The following is a 24,839-nucleotide window of genomic DNA, read 5'->3' as shown; positions in this document are numbered from 1 at the left end:
TATTACAGTTTAATCTGTTCATGCCGTAATAGTGATTTTCTGGATCACTGAAAATTTAAAGCTCTAGAATAACAATGTATTTTTTCTTGATCATCTTGATCTTTATAGTTTTAAAAGGTCCTTAGGAGGGTTCAGATTTTTGACTGAGACAGACCTGGACACAGATCCCAAACCCACGTATGTATCTGTAAGAAACACACTAACCTGGCCCAGGGCCGTGCTTTGGAAAACACACCATGGAGCCCCTTTGGGAGGTTTGCCCCGAGGGCCAAATGAGCACCAGATGCAGAGCGCCTGGCGCAGTGCTCCCCATGGTGGCCCGTGACACATCTACCATTCCAATTCTGATTTGTAAGGACGTAAATCCCACACGACAGACTCGAATGGCTCGGAGGAGGCCACACGCACATGCGCAGGGGCCGAGAGGAAGCAGATCCTCCGCTGCCTGGGGGTTTCTGCACGGTCCTTCTCCCCCCGGCCCACATGACTTGTATCGACACCAGGAACATCACAGAGGAACATAAAAGTGTCAAACACTGATTGTTTACTTTCCATTTATTCACATTTCATGGATTACACTTCCTCAAAAACTAATACAAACTGAGATTACATTGTCTGACAATTCAAGTATTTGTTTTAGAAAACAATTTCCTATGCAAAATAGAAAGCAAACAACTTATCTGATTGCTAATGAGTCTTAACAACTGTTACGATCGCGTGTGCATCAAGCAGAGTCCGGAGTCCTAACCATGACTGCCTCTGGCCAGGAAGTCCCGGTGCTCAGAGCGGGCCCCTGCCGGCACCGTGGGACACGCCAGTTTCAACCAGATTCTCACTTCCAGAATGAGAACCAATACCCAGGGGTTTGGGAGTGAGCCATTGGGTCTGCAAAGCCTTCAGAATACACCGTGCTTGCATTCTGACTTCAGAAATCAAAGAAGAACTGACAGTTGCTCAAAAGACGTGTTTAACTTTTAAAATGAAACCAAAAAGGCTTTCTCAGTGATAACTTGTTCTGCACTTGGATAGTAAGATGGGTTTTTTTTTTTTCTTCTCCCCCAGAACAGGTAGATTCTTTTTGGCATGCAGCATATCAAAAATATGATTTAGAACTGAAATTATAAAACTATAATCCTTTTCAAGAAAATCAATGCGTAAATGGTCAGACTTGTTCTTCCCTGGAAAACACAATCTAAACTGCTTTAAAAACTGGACACACATTTCCAGCCTGTAATTCTAAAAACAAAGACAGCACAACGCTCATTTTTTTGCTTACTGGGGAACTCTCAAAAGAAGGACACACACCAGTTTAAAAAAGGCCACTGGGACACTCAGTATTTGTCAAGATGCAACACAACTGATTTCGGATTAAAGGTTAAAAACACCTCCCTTCAGGCCACACAGATGATATACGTCATAGATCCTCCAACTAAATACAAAAATTTCAGTCTACATTAAACATTTAAAAGCCTAATTTCTAATATTTTTGTTAAAAATAAATCTAACTAAACCTATGGGGCGGAATTTAGCTACTAATACAGCAGGGGAGAGAAGGCCGGCCCTCTGGGGGCCAAAGGGGCCTCTTCCCCCAAGTAACACACAAATATTTAGGTTTTACAGGAAAATCCACACACACTCAGGCTCTTTTGTATGAATACGTAATTAAAGTAGAGACCAGCAAGTTCCTAAAGGGGAAGCGACATGAAGGAAATACCACGTTGGGAGTTCCGGCACACCCATCACACCTGTCCCTGTAATTGTCACTTTAACAGTGAGTCTTAGCAGCAACAATTTGCTGGGAATGTCAGGAAAAGAGAAAGCCACATATACCCACTAATGCAAAAAGATTATGAACTCTTTTCCCGGGGGGGGGCGGTGAAAGGTGACCCAATCCTGATGCTGTTCGGCCATGTCTGGCAAACGTCCCACTGGCCACGCAGAGGCGGCTACCAGTGTGGCGCCCCCTGAAAGTGCCCGAGTGGCCTCGCAGCTCCTGGGGACCACGGTGGGCCACCCGGGACAGAAGTCTGTGCCCTGCACTTCCTCGTCCTCCTAGCAGCTGGATAAACCTCACTCAAGGCTGGCTGGGCCACGGCCACTCTAACAGGATCGACCACCACATACTAGAAATCACCTGTAACAAACACTCCAGAGTATTCTTGATTCTAAAAAGAAAATGCAAAAGTAACTGCCACTCCCTCCCTAGCTTTCCCACCGTGAGAGCCTGACCTCAGCCCACAAGTGTACGCACACCTCTGTGCATTTACCCAGAGTCACACACTGGCCAGATTCTCTCACGAAGTGCAAGAATCTCACGGTACATCGCTGGCCAACTTCCGCACCTCAGGCATTGGAGTTAACCCGTCGGATCATAAAATGGTTTCCCTGCCCCCTTTATAAATCTCTAAAAATTACAGCTTGTTTTAAAAAAAGTAACTGTACTATCTACAATTATTTTCTACAATTTTCTAAGTCAGAAGACATTACGTACTGAAGATCAGAACATACAAGTGTGAGCCCTCAGGCACGGACCCTGAGCCTTGAAACAAGATCATATGGTACCAGCATTAAATGATTAACGAGGAATGAAAGTGGACATTTAAACATTAAAATCTGTATCTAATTCATGTGCCCAGAATCTTCCAAGAACACTAGGATCCGTTACCTGACTGCTGTGAAGTGACGCAGCTCTGCTCGTGCATAACCATGGCTCCCTTCCAAATGGACATACTGAGTATCTTACTTGTAAAAAAGTGGAAACTTCAGGTATCAAATGTAGAATATACTTCTGTCTAAAGTTAAAGGCAACATTTACACACAAAATTTCAATTCCATTACCTTATTGCATGTTTCCTGGCTAATCACATGGCTCATGTGTAGTAAGAGCTCCTAGGACTTTAAGTAGTAAGTAGCTCTTAGATCCATAGGGTTCATCATGGCACAAATAGCTAAGACGTATTCTTTCTTTTGTACTATGCTCTAACTTTGACTTAACTTTCATTTCTACAGGGGTTTGTTGTCCGTGGTCTATAAACTCTAAGCTACCAAATTTGTGCTTTTAGACCGCATTCCAGGCAATGCCCCGCTATTCTCTGTCTGCAGAGGAATAGAGAAGTAACAGCACCTCAAGAGTGAAACTACAAAACCAAAGAACAAGCTACTTGTTTCCTTTTAAAATGAAAAAGCAGTTCCTCAATCAGGTAAAGAAGCCCACAGGGTTAAAAGGCCAACGTCTGCAAATAAAAAGCTGAAGCCTCTCATGCTGGGCGGGAACATCTGGTAGTGGAGGTTCAGCTTTAGAATAACAATATGAGAAAGCACAGGAAAAATACCTCCATCGCGGCATGGTAGCGGTAGCGTGATTCCTTTGGAAAGAGTGCTGTTCTCCCAGATCAGTCAAGCCCCCAGAGAACGCTATAGGCGAGCTTCCTCCTGGACGCGGGGGCTGCCGGGAAGCTTCCCCAGCGGTGGCAGCAGACCCCAAAACCCGTGGATCAGAACAGCCTTTGGGAAGTCTAATCGATACCCTGATTTCAGCCTATTAAGAAACCACTTGTGGTCAGTTTAAGAAATGAACATTAAAAATCTTCCCAAAAAATTTCATTCAAATGTATTTTACACATCAGACAGTTCTTAAGAAGGGAGAATACAGGTTCTGGACACTTAACGTTTAAAGGTTTTATTGGCCATATTAATCTTCCTCACAAAGTTTTAAGTTATCTCTAAATTCTTAGAATGTCAAAGTAAGAAGAGAAGAAAAACTGACTAAGTCTAAGGGGTGGTGGGGGAGCAGCAACTTGGCAGCAATCCCTTAGTCCAAGTGTGTTCAGGCATCCTTTTTCTCCAGTAAAATTTTGTGCAACTCATCCGCGTCCTCGCCTGTTTTTACCCGGATTAACATGGTGACTGGGATGGTGGCATTCTTCTCATCGACGGGTGGATTTGGAACACATACGATCAGGACGTTGTTCTTCCCCGTTCGGCTACACGGCATGTTGGGTGGAATCAGGACATTCAGCAGTATGTTGCCTGCATTTCAACAAAGGAAAAAGGACATCAAAACCACACAGACCACACTAGAGGTCCACGAGACTGCAGCTTTCATGTGCTAAATGTGAAATACAAGCTCTCCTGTAGCGAACGGATCTAAAACTGGGAGCTTCGGGAAGGTCGGGGAAAAGGGCCCGGGTCCCCTGACGCAGATGCCAGCATGGTGTCCCTCAGAGAGGCCCGCGAGGCCCCGTCGCAGCGGCCAGGCCTTCTGAGAGGTGTCCGTGCTCACACCAGACGAAGAACGCGTCAGCACGACCTGGAGCCTTCACCAGGTCATTCCAACAAGGCAGGGCGGTTAGCAAAGACACCTCTCTGTGGCTCACCGGGTAAGAGCGCTAGGACGGTGATGGCGTCACCCACGAGTCAAGCCCACAGGGAAGAAAAAGCCGAAGGTTCTGCAACCCAGCCCGGCAGGGCCTAGTGGTACCCACCGCTTCCTCATAGACCAGCCCTGGCCCCCCGCCCGGGCTCCTCCTGGCACCGGCCGCCTCCTTCCGGTGGGTTGTTCTAAGGGTGGGGCTGGGGCGAAGGGGAGCCAGCAAGGTGTTTATGGTTATTTCCTACATAAAGCAGATTCCTTTAAATGGTTAATCGCCCTTCTGTGTTTATTAAGCCATCCAATTTACCTATAGCTTCTTAGTCACATTTCTAACACAAAGTGAAACGAAAACCATCTTGGTTACTTCTTTTAACACATCTACGTTTTCTTGCACTCTGTTATGCTGGTACTCAACTCAGCCTATACATAATCAGGAAACACAGGATGCATTTGATCTGATTGACTGCTATTCTGTCCCCCCAAAACACATTGCTCTACTTGAAAATCTCAATGATTGGAACCAGCAAGGTGAAGGGCTTTTATACACTATGTGGTCAGCATGATCTTGTGCCACCTGAAAAACAAGATACCCACCTAAATTGGTGTCTGCCCGCACTAACAGCTGTGTCTTCTGATTGGCTGTAGGTTTTAAATGCAAAGTACCCACACCTTTCTCTTTAAATTCATTGTCTTTCTTGTAAAACAGTTTACACCTATAGAGAAAAAGAAGCAAGGCCATCAGATACTCAAGAGACAAGTTTTCTAACAACCGCTGTTCACACTTGTGTGGAAAGACAAGGATGAACCTTTGATTCAAACTAGGTCTGGGTACAAACCCAAATAAGAAAATCTGGTTAGATATTCTGGAACCCTTCCCTATTTTTCCCAATTATTAAAATAGTGGGTCATGTGCAACTTGAAAAAAACACTTCTGAAGCTACCTATTCTCAGTTCAGTCAAAACCACAGCAAACACTCCACATCTCTGATGTGCTCCTTTGGCCCTGAGTTCAAGAGGCCGATCTGGTCCTTTTGGGACAGGAACAAATACAGGACCCTCTGGCCCCCATCTCTCTTGCCCTTCTTCCTATTTATTTTTTAACTTTCTTCAGGACTCCTTCAATTTTTGATCTACCAAAATGCTGAAATTTTGGAAATCACTTTTTTTTTTTTAATCCATTTGAGAGAGATCAAGCGAGCACAAGCAGGGTGAGAATGAGAGGGAGCAAGAGACTCCCCACCGAGCCGGGAGCCCACCGTGGGGCTCGATCCCAGGACCCCGGGATCATGACCTGAGCTGAAGGCAGACGCTCAACCAACTGAGCCACCCAGGTGCCCCGGAAAACACTCTTAAGCAAGACCTAACTGACAATAATGTAGTCAAGCGTCTTCCCAGCTGCTCTGTCATAATCTCCTTAGGTCATGAAGACACAAATCAAAACCACTTCCTGCTCCTTCAATTTATTCCGATTAGGAAAAAATCCTTTATAAGGTCATCTGCGTAATTAAATTTAAAAACAAGCAAAAGGCATTGTTGGATTCTTTTTTTAAAAAAAATATTTTATTTATTTATCTGAAAGAGAGAGCAAGAGAGGGGACACAAGAAGGGGGAGTGGGAGAGGGAGAAGCAGGCTTCCCGCGGAGCAGGGAGCCCGATACAGGACTCGATCCCAGGACCCTGGGATCATGACCTGAGCCGAAGGCAGAAGCTTAACGACTGAGCCACCCAGGTGCCCGCATTGTTGGGTTCTTAAAAGTTCTCAGAAATAACAACACTTGGGAATTCCACAGGATATGGTGATTGTTACAAACACTGACTCCGTGTGAAATTTCTGTATTTAAAAAAACACACCTAGGGAAGGTTCTAAAATGGTACAACTGACTTTTCTGTAAACATGTTTGTTAAAAAGTACTAATTTCATTTCATTGGGATGAGATAATTCAAAATTTCTCCTTGGCTTTCTTCTGAAAGCAACAGCTCTCATATAAAAACAAAAGTGAACCAAAAAACAAAACTGTTCTCATCACTGGGGAGGAAATAAAGGGCTGGTTACTATGCAGAACGTTTTGGCTGAGAAAACCCACTAAGGGCCAACCAGGTCTCCAGGAGGGGATGACACCTCCCGATGAAGAGCAGAAGTAAAAACAAAGGTGAAGTCAGTGAGGAGGTGACTTTCTTTGTGCAGGGGGGTGGAGCAGGGGGAGAGGATGGAGATGGGGGTGGGAAGGTCAAAGAAGAGCCTGTCTCTAAAGCACTTCAGAAGAAAGAAAATACTAGAAAAGAGTAGGAAATGCCCAGCAGGAAATTTCTAGAACCTGTTTTCAAATGAACAGGTCAAGAATTCTCCCTTGTTCCCATTCGAAGAGCAGGCCCAGCCTGACCCCAGGACGGGATGCTCAGCAAATCCTGTGGGGCTGAGGTCGCCCCAGAGGCCACCTTCCACATCTCTGAAGACATGCTCACCACATGGGTTCCCCGACTCTTACTTACTTTTTGGAGTAAAAAGCATCTTCTTCTTTTACTTCAGTAACTACTACTTTGGGCGGCTCGTCATTCTCTTCTTCATCTCCGCCTTTTATAAAAACAACACTAACTCAGTAAAATTCAAATCAAGAGCTTAAAAATGTCACAAAAGAAGTTATCCATCCCCTAACACCTCAACCTAAAAATTCCCTATAAGCTGATGCAGAAATCGAAAGCACACATCTAACTGGGGGAGATTCACTGGATTTTAATCATTTTGTGAAAAATTAGGATAATTTTTAATGGGAACATGCTTCTCTCTTCTAAATGTTAATTTGTAGAAAGCCCTAGAATGAAAAATTGTCGATGCTTATGATTCGGTGCACCAATTTTAACAGAAAAATAAACACCCACACAGACTCAAGATCACCCACTGGAAAAGGAAAATCCCAGACAGGCTTCTGAACACCTTCATCCCCAGATCTCCTGTGACACTGTGTGTGTCATGCTGAGGAATAATCAGTCTCCGCGACGGCCAAAGAAGAGGAGGACAATAAAGCTGGTTACAGGGCAGGCTGTCCGAGAAACCACCCGAAGCGCGAGCAAGCTGCTTCTGCGAGGCCCCGCTGGAGGCTCAGGCACCAGGCGCCCTCCCAGCCCCAGCCCCAGCCCCAGGGGAGATCTAGGACACGATGATGCAAACAGCGATCCTCCGGAGAAAGATGGGTCTCAGGACACACACTAAATTAAACAGCAACTCTCAGAAAAACAATTCTGGTGCCCCAACAAGTCAAAGTGACCAGGTTTAAATTCCCAAGAAGGCAGCCGTGAGCGAGGCTCTCCAGGGCGGGCCCAGGCAGCAAGACTCAAACAAGCTCACGGGCTCTCTCTCGCAGGGAGAGGTGCAGCGGCCACCAGACAAGCAGGGGGGGCTCTGCCGCTGGGCATCTGGCATCGTGCGGGGACCGAGCCTCACCCATGTCCCTCCCACAGGCAGCCTCGCCGTTCCTGGGACTGCTCTAGGAGCAGGACCACTCTCCATCGGTCGCATTTAGGGCAGAGAAAAAGGGAGATCTTTAGCCTATGCTTTGCTCTGGAGGGCCCTTGCCTGAGGATGGACTCGAAGGAATGGAAGTTACCCTCCCAGGAGAAAACGGCCGGTTTCTTTCGTTCTCAAGTACTGAAAAGTGAACACCTCCTTCGAGACGTACTTTTTAACTGCTCACAAGTGTCTTCACACAATGTGTTCACAACCACAATGGGAAGAGGAGAGACTAGGCCATTAACCCCTCTTTTCAAAGAGCTAAGAACAGGTAGTGAAGGGCCTGTGACTCAGGCCCGGTTTGGGGCACTGATGTCACCCAAGGTGGATGCTTCTGGAAAGGTGGCTGCAGTCCAGACACATCGAGGGAAACCCCCGCCAATTTGTTCCTGGGGCTACGCAAAGTCTACCTTTTCTATTCACAGTAGAGTACTATTTTGCCATGAGACTTCACCTATGATTAAATCTCCCAAATACAAGACATGCCAGGGACATTGATGAGCAATTCTTTCAGTAAGACACAATTCTCAAGCACTGTTAATTTACTGAATTTTTTTTATGTGCGTTTAATACTTTTCAAAGTCACTGTGCCCGATACGGTTATATTCTTCATTTTTATTTTTATATTCTCAATCCTTACAGTAGCCCTGCAAAATAGGTCTTACTCCACTTTACAAAGAGGGCAACAACAGACTCAAAAGCAGCCGATCAACTGTGTCCGAGATCATATCCGGGAAACGACGTGAGTCACAGCGTGAATCCAGATCCACCTGATTCACAAATCTACGTTCGTGCCGCTAAACCCGAAACTCAGATCCAAGACAGACTTAGGAGGATAAACTTTATTATTACCTTTGTATTCGCTACTGCCGCCTTCAGCCTGTACCTCCAACATTTTCGTGGAAAATGGTGAAGACACCGGTTTATTCTGGGTAAGCTCTTTGCCAAATAAACTGGAGTTTCCAGAAGAAAACGAAAATGCAGTCAGGGGGCCGGAGTTTAAAGAGCCCAAGACAGAACTGTCGATCTTCTTGCCGAAGTTAAACGAGGCCCCCGCGGCTCCTCCGGGCGGGTCCGGCGGCTTCTCAGCAGTGTCCTCCACCTTGTTGCCCACAAACGCCAATGTCGAGTCTCGCTGCAGTTCTGCTGCCCCGAACGGGGAAGGGGACTGGGTCGCAAGCGGCATTTTCTTGGCTTCACTTTCAGAGCGCCTGCTGCCGCTGCCCCCGAGCTGCTGTTCGATACCAGTGAGGTATTTCTCGTAGTCCTTAAAGATGGGCGTCAGGTCGCACAGGGGGTTCGTGTTCACGTGCTTCGCGATCCAATCCCGGACGGAACAGTTTAAGGCAGCCAGCTGCTTGTGATAGGCGTCCCGGGGGCAGGCTGCGCTAGAGGTAAGGCCGGAGGAGGAGGGCTGCTGACTGTCACCATTAGTTTTGGGAGTTAAGATCTTTTTATCGACCAAGGAGGTAGGACCATTTGCAGCAATAGATCCTATAGGGAATTAAAGTTTGAAGAGTTTACTGAGAAGCTGATTTGATAATATCACCTGGATTTTTATGCTGTCTTCGTACTTTCTGCTTTTATTGTATCCTGTATTTTTGTGACAGTTCAAGTATGTGCACATCTAATATTTAGGAACCGGTGATCACAAAAATCAAACTTTATATAAGAACACGGTCTATGATGTGCTTGCATTAAAAATAATCTTTTCTTTGAAAAGGAGGCCCGCTTCCCCCAGAACTGTCCCAATAGTTAGTATAAAACTTAATCCCCAAGGTTGTAGGGATGAACATATATTAATGCAGTTAAAATCTTAACAGAAAGTGCTGGCTTAATCACACTACACATTCTGCCTCATTAAAACAAAACAGCGTACATTCAGAACAGCTAAGCACAATCCAACCAGCCAGGATCACTTCCCGAAAACCGAAGACTGGAGCCCATGATTCCATTCTCTGCTGCTAATCCCAACAGTTCTTGACCAATTCTCTCAAAACAGGATCAGGCAGTCACCACACCCCGGGTGACATAAATCTAGAGTGGAGGACCGTAAGTTCCTAGTAGGTGTGGGCCACACGGAAAGTCCCTCGTACACAGAGAACGAATGAGCACATGGGAAGGCAGGTCTTTACGGAGGGTCCACTAAGAGCTTCCTCTTCTCCTCTGACCCCATAGGTCAGTTCTCAGGGTCATTGTCATTTCACAGTTGAAGATGTGGAGGCTCAGAGGCTAAGGAATTTTACCAGGGCTGCAGAGCCAGTGACTGGCAGAGCTGAGAACCTGGGTCTATTTTGGCTCAAAAGCCTGTGCTCTACTCACTTACTCTGCAAAGAGCCAACATCTCTCTACCTTCCATCCCTTTCAGTATTACCCTGTTTCTGCTCATGGAGTCCCAGGACCCAGGATCAAGTACAAGGAAAACATCTTTGCAATGTTATTTTTCAGATCATCTGTACACAGATGTGAGCGGGGGGAGGAGAACCTACTCACCAAAGGCTGCCTTGCTCTCCGCTGCTGTCCTGGCGCTGGAGAAGGGAGGGGCGCTGCTTATGCCGCTTCCGTTAGACAGTCCTTCCAAAGGCTTCCCTCCAGCACCATTACCAAATCCAGAAAACCCTCCTCCTCCAGAAGGTACAACCAAACCTTTAAAACCTTTAAAGGCCCCTCCACTATCCGACTGAAACATAAAGAAAGAGCACACATTAGGAGGACTCTGTTTCATAACCAGGTAAGCAAGTGCGTGACAATACCACGTTGGCTGAGTAGCACCAGAAGCTTACGGGACCAGCACTGGAGGAAAAGGAGAAGCAGGTGCAGAGACGGGACATGAGACCGACTTTATTCACAGCGACAGCTCTGCAGTCCGAAGCTGCCTTCCTGACACAGCCATGAAGAAAGCCATTTACAGTGCAACTTGTTTTTAAAAATATATTTAAGATACAGAAGGCAAAAAAGACTAATGCACTAAATTTGTGTACACAGCCTCAGAATCATAACTAAAAACAAACCCTCTAAAATGGCTAAATCCCAGGGCGCCTGGGTGGCTCAGTTGGTTAAGCGACTGCTTTCGGCTCAGGTCATGATCCTGGAGTCCCGGGATCGAGTCCCGCATCGGGCTCCCTGCTCGGCAGGGGGTCTGCTTCTCCCTCTGCCCCTCCCCCCTCTCATGTGCTCGCTCTCTCTCATTCTCTCTGTCTCAAATAAATAAATAAAATCTTTAAAAAAAAAAAAAATAAAATAAAATGGCTAAATCCCAAAGGAGGCCTCTTTCTTGTACTACTCAATCAAAGACCGTTAGCCTAAGGAAGCTGTAGAAACATCAAGTCAGGCTGACTGATGAAAGTATCTTACCCATTTTCCTATGACTTCCTAAAGCACTTCCGTAGCTTTTAGCTTCTAGAAACGTGAGCAGCTGACTCTCAAATCTTAGACCTTCCCTTGGTTGAGAAATCCAGAGGCAACATTTTTATTCTCGATTTTCTCGCTATTTCCATCAGCAAGGCCTTTCTAGTAGACCTTTCCCACTATCGCTGGCTTCCTCACATCTCCAACCCGCGATGCTCTGGAAATATCCGGCACTCCTTATGAGCTTCTAAACCTGCTCTCTGCTCCTGGAAACTCTTGGAGAAACGTTCCTCAGTTTACGTTGCTCTACTAAAGATACCTCTTTCTTTTTTCCATTCAAAACCAGTGGTTACACCACAATGGGCGTGATCTGCTTCCTGGATCCAAGGGAGGCTCTAGGAAATATTCTCATAAACACATCATGGCATACATGCTTCCCAACATCCGAGGGAGTGCACAAACCTTACGTTTTCACACAAACGAATTATAATCATGATCTCACAAAAATATTAAACTAGAAACTTTGTTTTCTGAATGGGTTGGTTAGCCTAATATTGCAGTTTTCAAAAAACACAAACATTTCAATCACATCCACGGGTATGTCAGATGGTTACTGACCACAGATACAATTATGGCAACAAAATTCGGCAAAAAAAGGCAAACTCTCAACTTGGATGAATTTTAATGCGTGTAATAAAAGTAGCTTAGGCCCTGACACCCTCATTTGATTTCTGATGACTCAATATCCCAAACACACCAAAGCGACAGCCACCATCTATGCCAACGCTCCACGGACACAGTGGAAGGCTCCAAGTGGCTCCTCCGAGCCGACTATTCTGCATGAGATTTAAAAGCCACAGGACATTTATAGTGATTTTAGAAACTGTTAACAGCAAATTGGCTCTAGAATCATCATGGAAATTCAAGAACCACTGTTTAAAAAAGAAAAAACAGGAATAGGAGTCACTCAGAAAAAGGGCAGAAGTGAATGAGGAGCTGCCCGTTTGGGCCTCACGGAACTGACACGTCCCTGGGCCCGCCAGTCTCCCTTACTCATTTTTTTCCGTGGCACTTAGAGAAAAACAAAAACTACACACTCGGTGTGTCTTTTCCATCATTAGGATGTATGTTCCACAAAGCATGGATATTTTACTTACTCCTATCTGTTTTTGCCCACCAATACTATCTCCAGCGCTTAGCAGGTCTGTTGAGTAAATGGACAAACCCACGACAGGTGACCCTTGAACAACACGGGGTCAGGAGTGCCGACCTCCCCCCACCCCCGCCCCCCCGGAATATAAACGGACGCAGGCAATTCAAACCCATGTGGTTCAACAGTCACCTGCATATGGGAAAAGCCACATTTCAGCATTTAAGCAGACAACGTAACATTTATTATACAAGTTCTAAAAGTTATAGCTGAAATGATATGTGGATTTCAACTATCTATATTCATTTCCTTTAACAGCCAGAGGGCTCCCCACCCCCCTTCCCTTGGGCCAAATCTGGATTGTGGTCTACACGGTTACACGGTTTCATTCATCTGAGGCGGGGCCATCCCTCTTCCAGCCGGTCTTCCTTCCTTCGGCTTCTCAGTCTACATCATGAGCTGCCACTCTCAGCTACACCCCGGTTTCAACCTCCTGCATGCCTCCCAGAGCCGCACCCAGCTGTCAGCCCTCCTCCTGTACCAGCTAACCACCCATATATGTAGTGGTCTCCTACAGAACCTCACCTGAATGTACCCCAGGCCCGTAAAATACACTTCCCCAAGTAAACCAATCACTTCCTCCCTAATTAAGTTGTCCTTCCCCCGCTGTTATCTTCTCCATGAGAGAGCCATCAAACTTCACTAGGCTCAATACCTACATCCAACTCGTCACCAGTCTTTAAGAATGAAATTAGACCAGAGGAGACTTGGAATAACAAAACTGAACAGAGCCACCACAAAAGGTGCAGCTGAGTAGGGTCCTTCCAGCTGCCACCCAGGATGTACAAACCAAACTCTCCAGCCTGACAAGAGATGCCCAGGCCACCAAGTCAGCATGCAGGTGTCTGGAATGTATTTGAGGGCTGAGGATCGTACTGGGGCAGCATTGTTAAATGTGGAGTGATGGTTGAATGGAACCACATGATTTCAATTCAAGAGTTACAACTCATCTTTTAACCCTTGTGAACACAGGAAGGAAACATTATAACATACTGTATTAGGAAGAAAATCTACATGTGAAATGCTTCTGTTACAGCTAAAGGAACCCCCCCACACACACAGACACACACAAACACACACTCCTCAATGCCAGGGAGCATTTCCCTTCCTTACTCCACCGGCCACCCACTCCTCTTCTTCTTGCCGCTCGGTTGAAATTTGTCCAGATCTACACTTTATTTCTACAACTGGGTAAGGTGCACATCTCATACTTATTGTTTTCTAACTCCCATGGTCCACCTCAAGGATTTTCACAAGTAGAGTAAACATTTTAAAAAGCATTTATCGATCTGACTGCTCCCAGGGGTAGAAATGCTCTGCAATTAGAAATCAAATTAGTGTTTAATACCAAAAGCGGTAAGAAAACACTCACTTCAAATCCAACATTTCTACGCTTTGCTTTCTTTATGGCTCTATTCTTCAAGACTTCCTCACTGGCCACTGAGAATGTTCCCACCTGCAGGTGTACAAATTAAACAGCAGTAAGATGAGGCCCAAAAGGAGAAGAAATGCTAAACAAAAAAGCCTGACCAAACTTATCTTAGTATCTGCTGGTTTTAAAGTACTGTTAATACTAGTAACAAATTATGGAGAGGGCACATAACAATAAAGTTTACGTCTACTATCTATCTTACGAATCCCAAAGCTACTTAGGTGAATCAGAAATCTTCCAGATCTACAAAAACGCAGGCTCTGAATCACAATCCAGAGGAGTACACACAGGAAAGTTCTGACAAGACTAAGACCGTCAAAAGTTTGGTAGAGGGGTGCCTGGGTGGCTCAGTCGTTTGAGCCTCCGACTCTTGATTTCGGCTCAGGGTCGTGAGATCAAGCCCTGCGTTGGGCTCTGTGCTCAGCATGGAGTCTGCCTGATACTGTTTCTCTCCCTCTGCACCCCCCCACTCTAAAAGTAAATAAATAAAATGTTAAAAAAAAGAAGTTTTGTAGAAAACTATTCAGGACCAGTTCTTCAAATTTCAAATATATTCAAAGATATGAATAAAACTTAGGATAAAAAACCCAGTTTTAAGAAGCAAAATCTATTCTTCAAAAGCCAAAAGTTACCTTAAAGATCATTAACAGTTGGTAACAGAGCCAGTTCTAAAACCCAGATGCCCAAATCTAGGATCCTCCTACTACAGTTTTCAAAAACAGAGTTTATTTTTATCACATATGCATATGATTTTTAAGAGAAACCTTGCCCATTTGCCCGTCATCCCAGAGACCACTGGCACAGCTGGGCCTCTAAGTGACCCTGTTGGAAAACTACTGCTCTTCCCAGTAGCTAAAAGTACTATGCCCACAATCAGGAATTTGGTGAAGATCTCTGGCTTTATTTCAACCCTTCTTTTACCCTGTAGGGCTGGCATAAAATACTTTCCGTAAGAAGCTGTCTCTGTAGTTATTTCAGATAATGTTAAACTTAAAAGAGATCTCTACAGGGCGCCTGGGTGGCTCAGTTGGTTAAGCGACTGCCTTCAGCTCAGGTCATGATCCTGGAGTCCCGGGATCGAGTCCCGCATCGGGCTCCCTGCTCGGCGGGGAGTCTGCTTCTCCCTCTGACCCTCCCCCCTCTCGTGCTCTCTCTCTATCTCATTCTCTCTCAAATGAATAAATAAAATCTTTAAAAAAAAAAAAAAAAAGAGATCTCTACACTTAAGAGAAGGGATCATCTGGATACCTGTCTCGAATTCAATGTAAGGTCCTTTCAGACTCATTAAAATTTAACTAAATGGAAGTCCTTTCATTCCTGAAATATGTTAACGTCAAAGCAAATCATTATACAGTCGTCATAAATCGTACTAGGCACAGAATGTAACACTATGCATCAGACCAGGAAAAAACTTAGTTACCAAAGAGTTGGTTAAAAAGCACCAAGTCAGTTAGAAATGTTAAAAACCCTGTCAAAATATTAATATACTTGTGATTTTGGTTTCCCTAAACATATTAATACATATATTTGTAAAGAAAAAAAATGTTCATACTACAAGAGATTCAGAAAGAAGGAAGATGGTTTAAGAATAAGCTTGGAAACACACTTTTGCAGATTTCTTCCTTTTTTTTTTTAAACTTAGCACCATTCTATTAACTCGAAAGGCTAACTTGGTTACGGATTTCCTTAGTGAACCGGCCAGGGAGCATCAAACTGCTGATGAGGCACTAAAAACGCAGCTGTGTTCTACTCTTTGTAAGAGAAAAATTAAAATATTTCCTCAGGGAAGACCCATTTTTATTTTGTTAGGAAAGAAACTAGGCCAATCTAAATTCTAATTCCAATGAACTTACATTTTTAGTTTTAAAAGTTACTATTTTCTGTTCAGGCTGTTCTTTAAAAGACCTTTTAATTTTACTACAAAATCTTCCTGAGGAACCCCAAAATGAATTTAAATTTGAATTTTTTTTTTTTTTTAAGATTTTATTTATTTATTTGACAGAGAGAGACACAACGAGAGAGGGAACACAAGCAGGGGGAGTGGGAGAGGGAGAAGCAGGCTTCCCGCGGAGCAGGGAGCCCGATGCGGGGCTCGATCCCAGGACCCTGGGGTCATGACCTGAGCCGAAGGCAGACGCTTAAAGACTGAGCCACCCAGGAGCCCTGAATTTAAATTTAGAAGCAGCAGGAAATCATTCTTTTTTTTTTTAATTTTTTTATTGTTATGTTAATCCCCATACATTACATCATTAGTTTTAGATATAGTGTTCCATGATTCATTGTTTGTGCATAACACCCAGTGCTCCATGCAGAACGTGCCCTCCTCAATACCCATCACCAGGCTAACCCATCCTCCCAACCCCCTCCCCTCTAGAACCCTCAGTTTGTTTTTCAGAGTCCATTGTCTCTCATGGTTCTGCAGGAAATCATTCTTGAGGAAAGATCTTACCTCTTCTGCTTCGTCTTCTTGATCCCAATTCCTATCTGTCAATTCCTTCTCAGCAATTCTTTTGGCCATATTTTCAAACCTAAGTTAAAAGTAAAAAGAAGTGAAAAGTGCTTTCCTAGACCAAGATATAAGAACTTACAAAGAATTTTTTAAAAATATTATTTATCTGAGAGAGAGAGAGCGTGCGCACAAGCAGGAGGGGCAGAGGAAGAGGAAGAGAGAATCACAAGCAAGCATGAAGCCCAATGAGGGGCTTGATCCCACGACCCTGAGATCATGACCTGAGATGAAACCAAGAGTCCGATGGATTAACTTACCACCCAGGCGCCCCAAGAATTTACAAAGAATTTTTAAAGAATTTTTACAAAGAATTTTAAAAATTCACCCTAGCATGAAATGAGATAAAAAACACAAACATTCCTGATACCAGTGGGAACTGCCTTCCTGAGAACTTCATAGCAGTGTTCTTAGGCTCTCAGTGTTACATATGCAATAAAGGGTTACGGAAGGAGGCAGTGCAGGTCTTCTAAGAACACTGGCACTCCTTCTGAACAACGCTAAACCAGCTCCATTTGAAAAAAATTAAAATAAACCATTGACTTTTTAAAATGTGAAATCTTAAGTACTGTATATGTAATCAACAAGTGCTTAATTTATTCTATGCAAATTACAATTACAGTCTTGCTACAGGCAAAACGTTTTAAATACTTAAAATTCTCTTAAAGATGATCCAGTAAAGAAGTTCATCTTTAGATAAGAACGTTAATAAGGCCCTGGAAATACTTTCCCAGCACGAGTACTCTTCTTTAGGCTACAGTTGATAGAAATAAATTTCCCAAGACTGAACACTTAATTACCCCAAGTTGTATACTGCTAAGCTAGAGTATCATTTAAAAGTTCAAAATGTAATTAATATAGATGTGTTAACACTCAAAATTTATATAGGACCTTCAAGAATAAGCCATCACTCAATTCCTCTAAAGCCACCGTGTCAGAGGGAGGAGGAGACGGGGACTGACTGTGGATACAAGCACCTAGCCAGAGAGGGTGCTGGTACCCATCCCTTACAATTTGCAATGTTTTCTGATCCTAATATATATTCTTTGCTATGAACAACAAAATTAGCACAACAACCAATAGAGACTCCACTGTAAGTGCCGTGCTGGCTGTTCTCTAACTCACCAGTTAAATGGACCAAAAACCCTCCATTTCCTCCGCTGCCCATCTTGCCCTGGGCAAGTGCCCAGTTCCTTCAGGGTTCCTGAAACCTGTCTAGAACCTGATGAGAACCTGATGGTCTCTGCCCACTCTCACTTGTCTCAACACCACAGACTACTATAGTTGGTTCCTTGAATTTTGTGGTCATTAAGACACGCTTTCACACATTACCCAGTTCCCTTTAGTATCTATAAAATAAAATTCAAATGTTGACATTCCAAAGTCCTTCAAAATCTGACCCCTGTAGAGTAACTACAAAGGTGATTTTCAGCTTGTAATAATACCCTAATAACACCTGAACTTTTACTTTACAAGTACGTACGGGCTTTTTTTCCTGAGTGTAAAATAAATGGTTTTAAAGTCCAAAATGCTAATACATAAAATAGGACACTCAGGCATTACCAGCAAATCCCCCTTTTTAAGGTCTCCGCCTCAAATACCTGGTCAAGTTTTGCCATTAATCTTGGTCATTCAAACAAAAGCAAACAAGGTACTTTCTGACCTATTTCCTTAGTAACCTTGAACTGTTCAGAGGTCCCACCGGGGAAATCTTTCCCTGGTCAGTAACTAACACCTCCACCAGGGGGCAGAAGAGCCGAGAAGTTGAAAGAGTCATTTTTGCTAGGAACTATTAGTAAGTTATTAAGGCAAAAAAGGGTGGAGCTGAACGTGCAAACAGTGCAGTGAAAATGTAACATCTAACTCAGGCCCACAAGTAAAGAGATAACCAGCAGAGTAAAGCAACCAAAACTAATGTAGCTGCTTCCCCAGCCTACTGTATTTATCCAACCGGTGACCCAACCACAGGGCAGGGATCTCCCGTTTGTTTACTGCCCCCTCCAAGTGCCCCAAACCTGCCCTGTCACAGCAGGTAGTCCAGCAGTCGCTGAGCGGTGATCCGGGGCGCTACTTGTTTTAGAAAATACTACAGAACTCTCAGTTTTTCCATTTTCTTGCTAGACCTCTGGCAAGTTATTTAATTGCTGTGACTCACTTTCTTCATCTGTAGAAGAGGAAAGTGTTGTGAAAATTAAGGAAGATAAAGAAAAAACTTAGTTCAGAACAGTGCCTGGAACATAAGAAGGGCTTAATAAATATTATTAAAGAAACAAGTTTTGCTAGAAGCAAAGGCTATGAAATACTATTTTTCCTCAAAATTGTAAAAAGTATAGGGTGGGAGATGAGAATTCAATTATGAGCCAGGCTTTAAAATATATTTAGCAAATCCATATTTTATTTCAAAGCATGATGCTCCAGACAATTTTCTTTGTGTGTGTGTGTTTGTGTGCGCGCGTGCAAGAAGAGGAGGAAAAAAAAATCTCGGTAAAGTACTCCGAACAAGGCCCAGCACCTAAAGAGTCTTAAGTCCTGGCTATTATTAAGAATTTAGGGGTGCCTGGCTAGCTGAGTGGGTGGAGCATGCGACCCTCCATCTCGGGCTTGTGAGTTCGAGCCCCTACGGTGGGTGTCCAGACTACTTAAAAATATTTAAAAAAAAGAAAAAAGAAAAAAATGTGGGGCTTGTGGTTAAAAGGGCACCCGATTTTAAAATGATTCCTAGGTATGAAACACTGACAGGAAATTGAGTTTTCACGACTGGAGAAATTGTGCCTGCTAAGAGTTCTGTGGTCTCTGCCACCAGGTGCTGCCTCGTCCTCGGGGTTGAACCCCAGTCAACATCAGTTTACCCTAAGATGAAAACAGATGTGACCATACTTGACAGAAAACAAGAAGAGAACAAGGGGGCGGACCCCGGAGGCTGGAACGCCAGGGGAAAACGAAGTCTCAAAATTTCTTCTTCGCGGAACAGAGGAAAGGGGTGATCAACAGCCCCGGGCTGCAATACGAACGTGAAGCCACGCCGAAGGGCTAGTGTAGGGAGCAGTGGAGACCGCCAAGGGGAAAGAAGTACCGAGAGGAAGCGCTAGGAAGTAAACCGAGAGCGCCAAGCCGGAATGGCCCCTGCCCAATCCTGCCTCTGCCTCCGCGGGGGCCGCGGGGGGCCCGCAGCCGGGCGAGCCTTACCCAAATTGGGCGCCGCAGCCACGACAGGTCGGCCCAGCGCCCGGCTTCACAAACAGCACCCGACTACGCGCCGCTGCGGTCATCCCCCCCCCCCCCCCCCACTGACCCCCGACAGCCCGGGCTCCTCACCTCCCTCCTCCAGCTCAGGGTCCCCCCCGTTCCAGGTTCGAGTCCCGCACCCTGACCCCAGCTCCTCCAGCCCAGGGTCCTCCTTCCAGGTCCGAGTCCCGCACCCGGACTCCGGCTTCCTCCTCCCCAGGCCCGGGCCGCTCACCCCGGCTCCTCCAGCCCAGGGTACCCCCCCCTTCCAGGTTCGAGTCCCGCACCCTGACCCCGGCTCCTCCAGCCCAGGGTCCCCCTTTCAGGCCCAAGTACCGTACCCTGCCTGACCCCGGGTTCCTCCTCCCCAAGCCTGGGCCCCGCAGCCGGGCTCCCCCTTCCAGGCCCAATCGTGTGCCGGGACCCGGCGCCCCTCCCCGAGATCGGCCCCTTCTCCTGCCACGCTGCCCGTCCGCCTCTCACCTCCCGGGCGGCCGCCGCGGCACTCGCTGGGCTGTGGGTGCGGCGGAAGCCGGGTGAGCGACCGCGAGCAGGTGCGATGTTGCAGCCGCGGGCCTCGGGTGTGAAGCGGCCGCTGCTCGCTGGGCTGAGCGCGCCTGGTCGCTTCCGGTGCGCCGAGATTCTGGAAGAACTTGGTGGTCAGCAAGCCTTGGGTCTCAAACACCATGTCCTCCAGGGGCCTCGCCTCTCTGTGTTCGGCAGTGACTGAGAGCAGCGAGATCAACCAGAGACCGCCGGAGGAACAGCGCCGAAAGCGCTCCAAGCCGCCATTTTATAACTCCAATCTACGCTCCCCCCCCCCCCCGCCCAAACCAACTCTATAAAAAGGGAGGAAAGAAACGCCCGCGTCCAGCTACTGCGCAAGCGCGCCGGAGCCTTGGCGAGCAGTACCTCCCTCCGCGGGCGGTGGAGCGTCACGTAGCGCAGGCGCCTGGCTGCCTGGAAACCGTCGCCGGGAAGAGCGCCCCCGTCTCGCGCATGCGCGCGCATGCGTGCACTCACGCGCGCGCGGGCCCTCCGCAGGGAAGCCGGCGCCCGCGGCGGGAGTTTGCGCGCGGTGGTCACGTGTCGGCGGCCAGACGCGTGTGAGGAGACGGTGCAGCGCGGGTCGCTGGTGCTGGGCGAAGCGGGTGTGCGAAGCGCTAGTGACGGCACGGTCAGCCAGTGAGCGTGGCCGGGGCTACGTGCGAGGTACTGAGAAGAGACCGGCGGTGGTCGGGAAACGTGAGTGACGTTGGGATGCTCGGCGTCGCCAACCTGTCCCCAAGAGCTGCCCCCTCCCCCCGCGCGACCCTGCCCTGATGGCCCACGACGTGCCTGGCCGCCGAGGGCAGGGAGGCCTGGGACTGCGGAGCGCCGAGGACGGGCCTCAGTCGTGGAGGTGGACAAACGGACCCACTGGACGTCGCGCTTGTAGTTGCTTTCCGCGGTGGGCGCCGTAGAGGCGGAGGAACGTGTTCAGAATCGCGCCTCTAGTTAGGAGCCACGAAGAGGAGGTCCGCAGACGCGCTGTCACACGGCGGAACTGATGCGTGTGTTCTCGTGCTTTTGTTGGAAAACTGCAGCGTAGCGCCGCGTGCTAGGGGTTAGGGCTTCGAGCCAGGGCGTGACCGGTGCCGCCGCACGGAGCGACGCGGTGGTGTGCCCCTGCCCTGGCCCAGCGGCTCGCGAGACCGTCAGCCGTGGGACTGAGGGAGTCAGGCCCAGCAGGAACTACTTAGGAAACTGGCTTCGGAGACGGAACATTGTTGGAGCGATGGGGTGGGGGGGAGGGGGTTATGGACATCGAGGATTTGACAATCTCAGGAAGGTTTGTGCATCCATGCGTGTAGGAAACCAGTGTGCATATGACCTCACGTGTTTAGGAGCCCTCCCGAAAAGCCCATCCTTGGACCGCTGTGTTAAGGACCCAGCTGCACGTGTAAGGGTTAAAAACAGGTGGCGCGCGTTGGACATTTAAAATAAAGCCGGGTTTATTGCCTGCTGTGATGGTGACTTCCCCCAAGACAAGAATCCAGAACGTAGAGTGGCCGGGTGTTTGTCTGTTCTGTTTTTTTCCCTGAGGATAGATAGGAAAAGGAGTATCCAGCCAGGGAACTGGATGAGTTGTCTGTCTGTCGCATTGTCCTTGTGAAGTGGATGGAATAATGCGAACTCCGTGTATGTCGCCAGGAGCCATGTGTTACTGCATGGTCTTTAATGGCATGCTCTTTAGTGGTTTTGTTTTTATCAGTAAAAAGAGAACTTACAGTACAGCCCCTTCTGGATGATGTGTGACTTGTCACAGCCATCCATCTGGTTACTGCCAGAGCCTGGGTCTCGCTTCCAGCCCAGGGTCCCTTCCCACAACCACTGGATGCCTACTGTCGGGGACTCCACAGCTGTTTGGTGCCGAGCCCCAGGTGGCCACTCTTCCATCTGCCCCAGGTCAGCTTTTCCGTACTTCACAGTGACTGTTGTAAACTCTCATCACTTAAACCTTTCCAGCCACCTTCCTTCCTGTTCTACGTCCCAACCCCCAGTCTCACCTCTGGCTTCACCATCCATAGTACATTATAGGCACCCAACTCGTTACCAGAAGAACGAACCCTTCTTTTTCTTCACTGAGAGAAAGAAATATTATCCCAGACTTTTCCTGAGCTCCCTTCTGACCAATAGCTTGTGAATCTCCATATTTGGTTCTCTCTGTGTGAAGCTCATTCATTCCAAAATGTTTCTAGTGCCTTCTTATAAATTGAGCGGTAATTTTTTTTAACACCAAAGTATAAATTCTAGATTACTTGCTATATAATATTTAGGTTGTTAACCATGTAAGGGGCACAGATAGGTAAGTCGTGGTAGCCTTTCACGTATATGCAGTTGACCCTTGAACAACACAGGCTTGAACTGTGTGAGTCCACTTACATGTGGATTTTTTCAATAAATGCAGTATAGTATTGTAAATGTATTTTCCTGATGATTTTGTTAACCTTTTCTCTAGCTCACTTTATTGTAAAAGTACAGTGTATAATGCATATAACATACAAGATATGTTAATCGTTTATGTTCTCAGTAAGACTTCTAATTAACAGTAGGCTATTAGTAGTTAAGTTTTCGGGGAGTCAAAAGTTATACTTGGAATTTTGGCTGGTGAGGTGGGCAGTGCCGGTGACCCTAACTCCCATGTTGTTCAAGGGTCAACTGTATTTATCATTGAAATGTGGCTAGTTAAAATCACAACTTCTGTTCTCGCAATAATACAACATTTATCTTGTGAGGCTAAGCGAAGTAGTACATTTACTTCTTATTTACATATTGTAGCATGAGGTGGTTGATGCCTTTCTAATGCAAATAAAAGATTTATGTGTATAATAGCTCTGTAGCTGACTTGCACATTATATGGTGGAATTCAGTGCTAACTGAAATGATAGTTTTAAACTGTCTATAACTCAGGAGAATAGAGGCAGTTTGCATGCTGAGCTCTCTGCCTCCATTGAATGTGGCTATGTATTTAGTGAAGCTCTTTGTAAAATTTACGAAATAGTTCTCCAAAGGTGTGAGACAGTATTTCTGAAATCGACCTTTCAAAAATCCCTTTCACTTTGCTTAACCTCTGAGGATTTTTATGGTTGCCCAAGCTGGATCATTTTCTTCCTTATGTAAATCAATACCCAGAGACGCTGGTTTACCTACTTTACCTAATTCAGGATGAGTTCACGGCGATGTCATCTTGCCCTTTTCCCGCTAGAGTTCCACCCGCTGACAGGAACCACCATTGGGTCAGCTTTGCCACTGTGATCAAGTCATGAATGTCTTGGATAATTCAAGCCTAGTTGAACCTGGTGAAGAAAATTGCAAGATAAAATCTGTCGAATTCCAGCTGCGTCCGGGCCTTTGGTTCAGGTAGGCTTGAACTTTGAGATTGGCATCATTCTCTATTAGGACTTCCCAGAAAGCACGGAACCATGGGAAGCCTACAGGAGCACTTGCTCCTAATGTTAAGGAATTAGAACAGGAGAGGTTGTACCGTCAGCCCTGCAGTGGGACTGCAGGCATGGAATAGGACTGCCAGAGTTCCCAACTCGTAGAAGCCGCCACCTCCTTTGTATCTGGAGTGACCTCTTTAAGTCTAGAAATGCACTTGGCGCTTTTCTCTTTATTGTGGGTCATTTGTTGAAGAGAATCTGTGCCCTGTCCTAGAGTATCTTTTATCTAAAGAAAAAAGGTTGGCACAAAAGGGTAGATACCAGGCAGTGCTGAAAAGAATGTCACACGCTGCTTTTGTCATCCTGTTCTCCAGTTCTCCATGTGGGTCCCTTGCAGTATTGATACAATGACATCCACAGTCATGAGAAGGTAGGTACTACAGGCAGCAGAATGAAGAATTCCGGGTCATTATCACCAGACCACAGAGCATGGGATTCTTAAATTGTTGTGCCCCAAAACTCAAGAGTTCTTGGGAAGATACACATTTCCCCAGACTAGTCTGAGATCCGGAAATCCAGGCCACGATGTGTCTACAATGGGTACCCCCCAAGAGTCTCGTTTCCTCCCATGCTGCTTCCCACCTGAGCTTGAACCTAGGGGAAAGTCCTCCTCCTTTAGTTGTTGGGAAGGCAGAGGTTATCCAAACTGAGAGAGGAAAGGGGGATGAATGAAACAATATAATAGGGCAATGAAGCACATAAGCTCTGGAATTAATTGCAGTTTGATTCTTGAACATGCCACTTGCCAGCTGGATGGCCTTGACAAGCTATTGAACTCTTTGAGCTCAGTTTCCTCATCTGTAAATTGAAGGTAAAAATGGCACCTTCATAAGGTGGTAAGGATTAAATGAGAGCGCGAGTGTACAGCACACAGAAAGGGCTTAATAAATGGGCCATTGTTATTAAGACGATAGCCCCTGTTTTTAAATTCCCTGGAGCTTTTGCCCCTCCCCACCACAAACACTATGAAAGGTTTTACATTATTTTTTCTAATGGGATTCTTGTTTTAAAAGATTTTAGTTATGAAATGATAATTCAGTTTCCCTTTACTAATCAAAAACATAACTAACGTTCAGAGGTTTTGGCTTCCACACCATAACTAATATAATTGCACCAAGTTCTCATAGTTCCAGCTAAAAGCAAAGAACTGTGATGTTTTAGCTGGAGTAGTTTTATTGTTAGATTTATGATTTCCAGTAGGCTTTTCAAACACTGCCCAAGGGTCAGGGACTCCCTATTCCCCTTTACAGATTCC

General features: G+C 46.1%; 1 protein-coding gene across 2 annotated transcripts; it reads right to left on the bottom strand.

Moving 5' to 3' along the window:
* Positions 1-540: 540 nt before the first annotated feature.
* On the bottom strand, positions 541-20,434 carry NUP50 (nucleoporin 50). Of its 2 annotated transcripts, XM_032416597.1 has the most exons (8): positions 20,082-20,434; positions 16,317-16,395; positions 13,808-13,891; positions 10,371-10,557; positions 8,730-9,371; positions 6,863-6,944; positions 4,967-5,085; positions 541-4,029 (listed from the first exon to the last, which is right to left on the bottom strand). In XM_032416597.1, the coding sequence occupies exons 2-8, from the start codon at positions 16,383-16,385 to the stop codon at positions 3,827-3,829; spliced, it is 1,386 nt and encodes a 461-aa protein (XP_032272488.1). In that variant the 5' UTR covers positions 16,386-16,395; positions 20,082-20,434; the 3' UTR covers positions 541-3,826. The 2 variants fall into 2 exon arrangements, with proteins under 2 accessions (XP_032272488.1, XP_032272489.1); XM_032416598.1 differs by lacking the exon at positions 13,808-13,891.
* Positions 20,435-24,839: the final 4,405 nt, after the last annotated feature.

This window comes from Phoca vitulina, unplaced genomic scaffold (genome assembly GCF_004348235.1).
Source record: "Phoca vitulina isolate PV1807 unplaced genomic scaffold, GSC_HSeal_1.0 scaffold19, whole genome shotgun sequence".
Classification (NCBI taxonomy): Eukaryota; Metazoa; Chordata; class Mammalia; order Carnivora; family Phocidae; genus Phoca; species Phoca vitulina.
The sequence above is the reverse complement of the archived record's forward strand: the minus strand, read 5'-3'. Positions and strand labels throughout refer to the sequence as shown.

Bases quoted from the DNA above. Each gene is read 5' to 3' on its own strand.
- NUP50 (XM_032416597.1), bottom strand. From the start codon at position 16,385: ATGGCCAAAAGAATTGCTGAGAAGGAATTGACAGATAGGAATTGGGAT. The intron at 13,892-16,316 runs GTAAGATCTTTC...GTACACCTGCAG, and splicing joins AAGAAGACGAAGCAGAAGAG to GTGGGAACATTCTCAGTGGC. The intron at 10,558-13,807 runs GTGAGTGTTTTC...TTTATGTTTCAG, and splicing joins GTAGAAATGTTGGATTTGAA to TCGGATAGTGGAGGGGCCTT.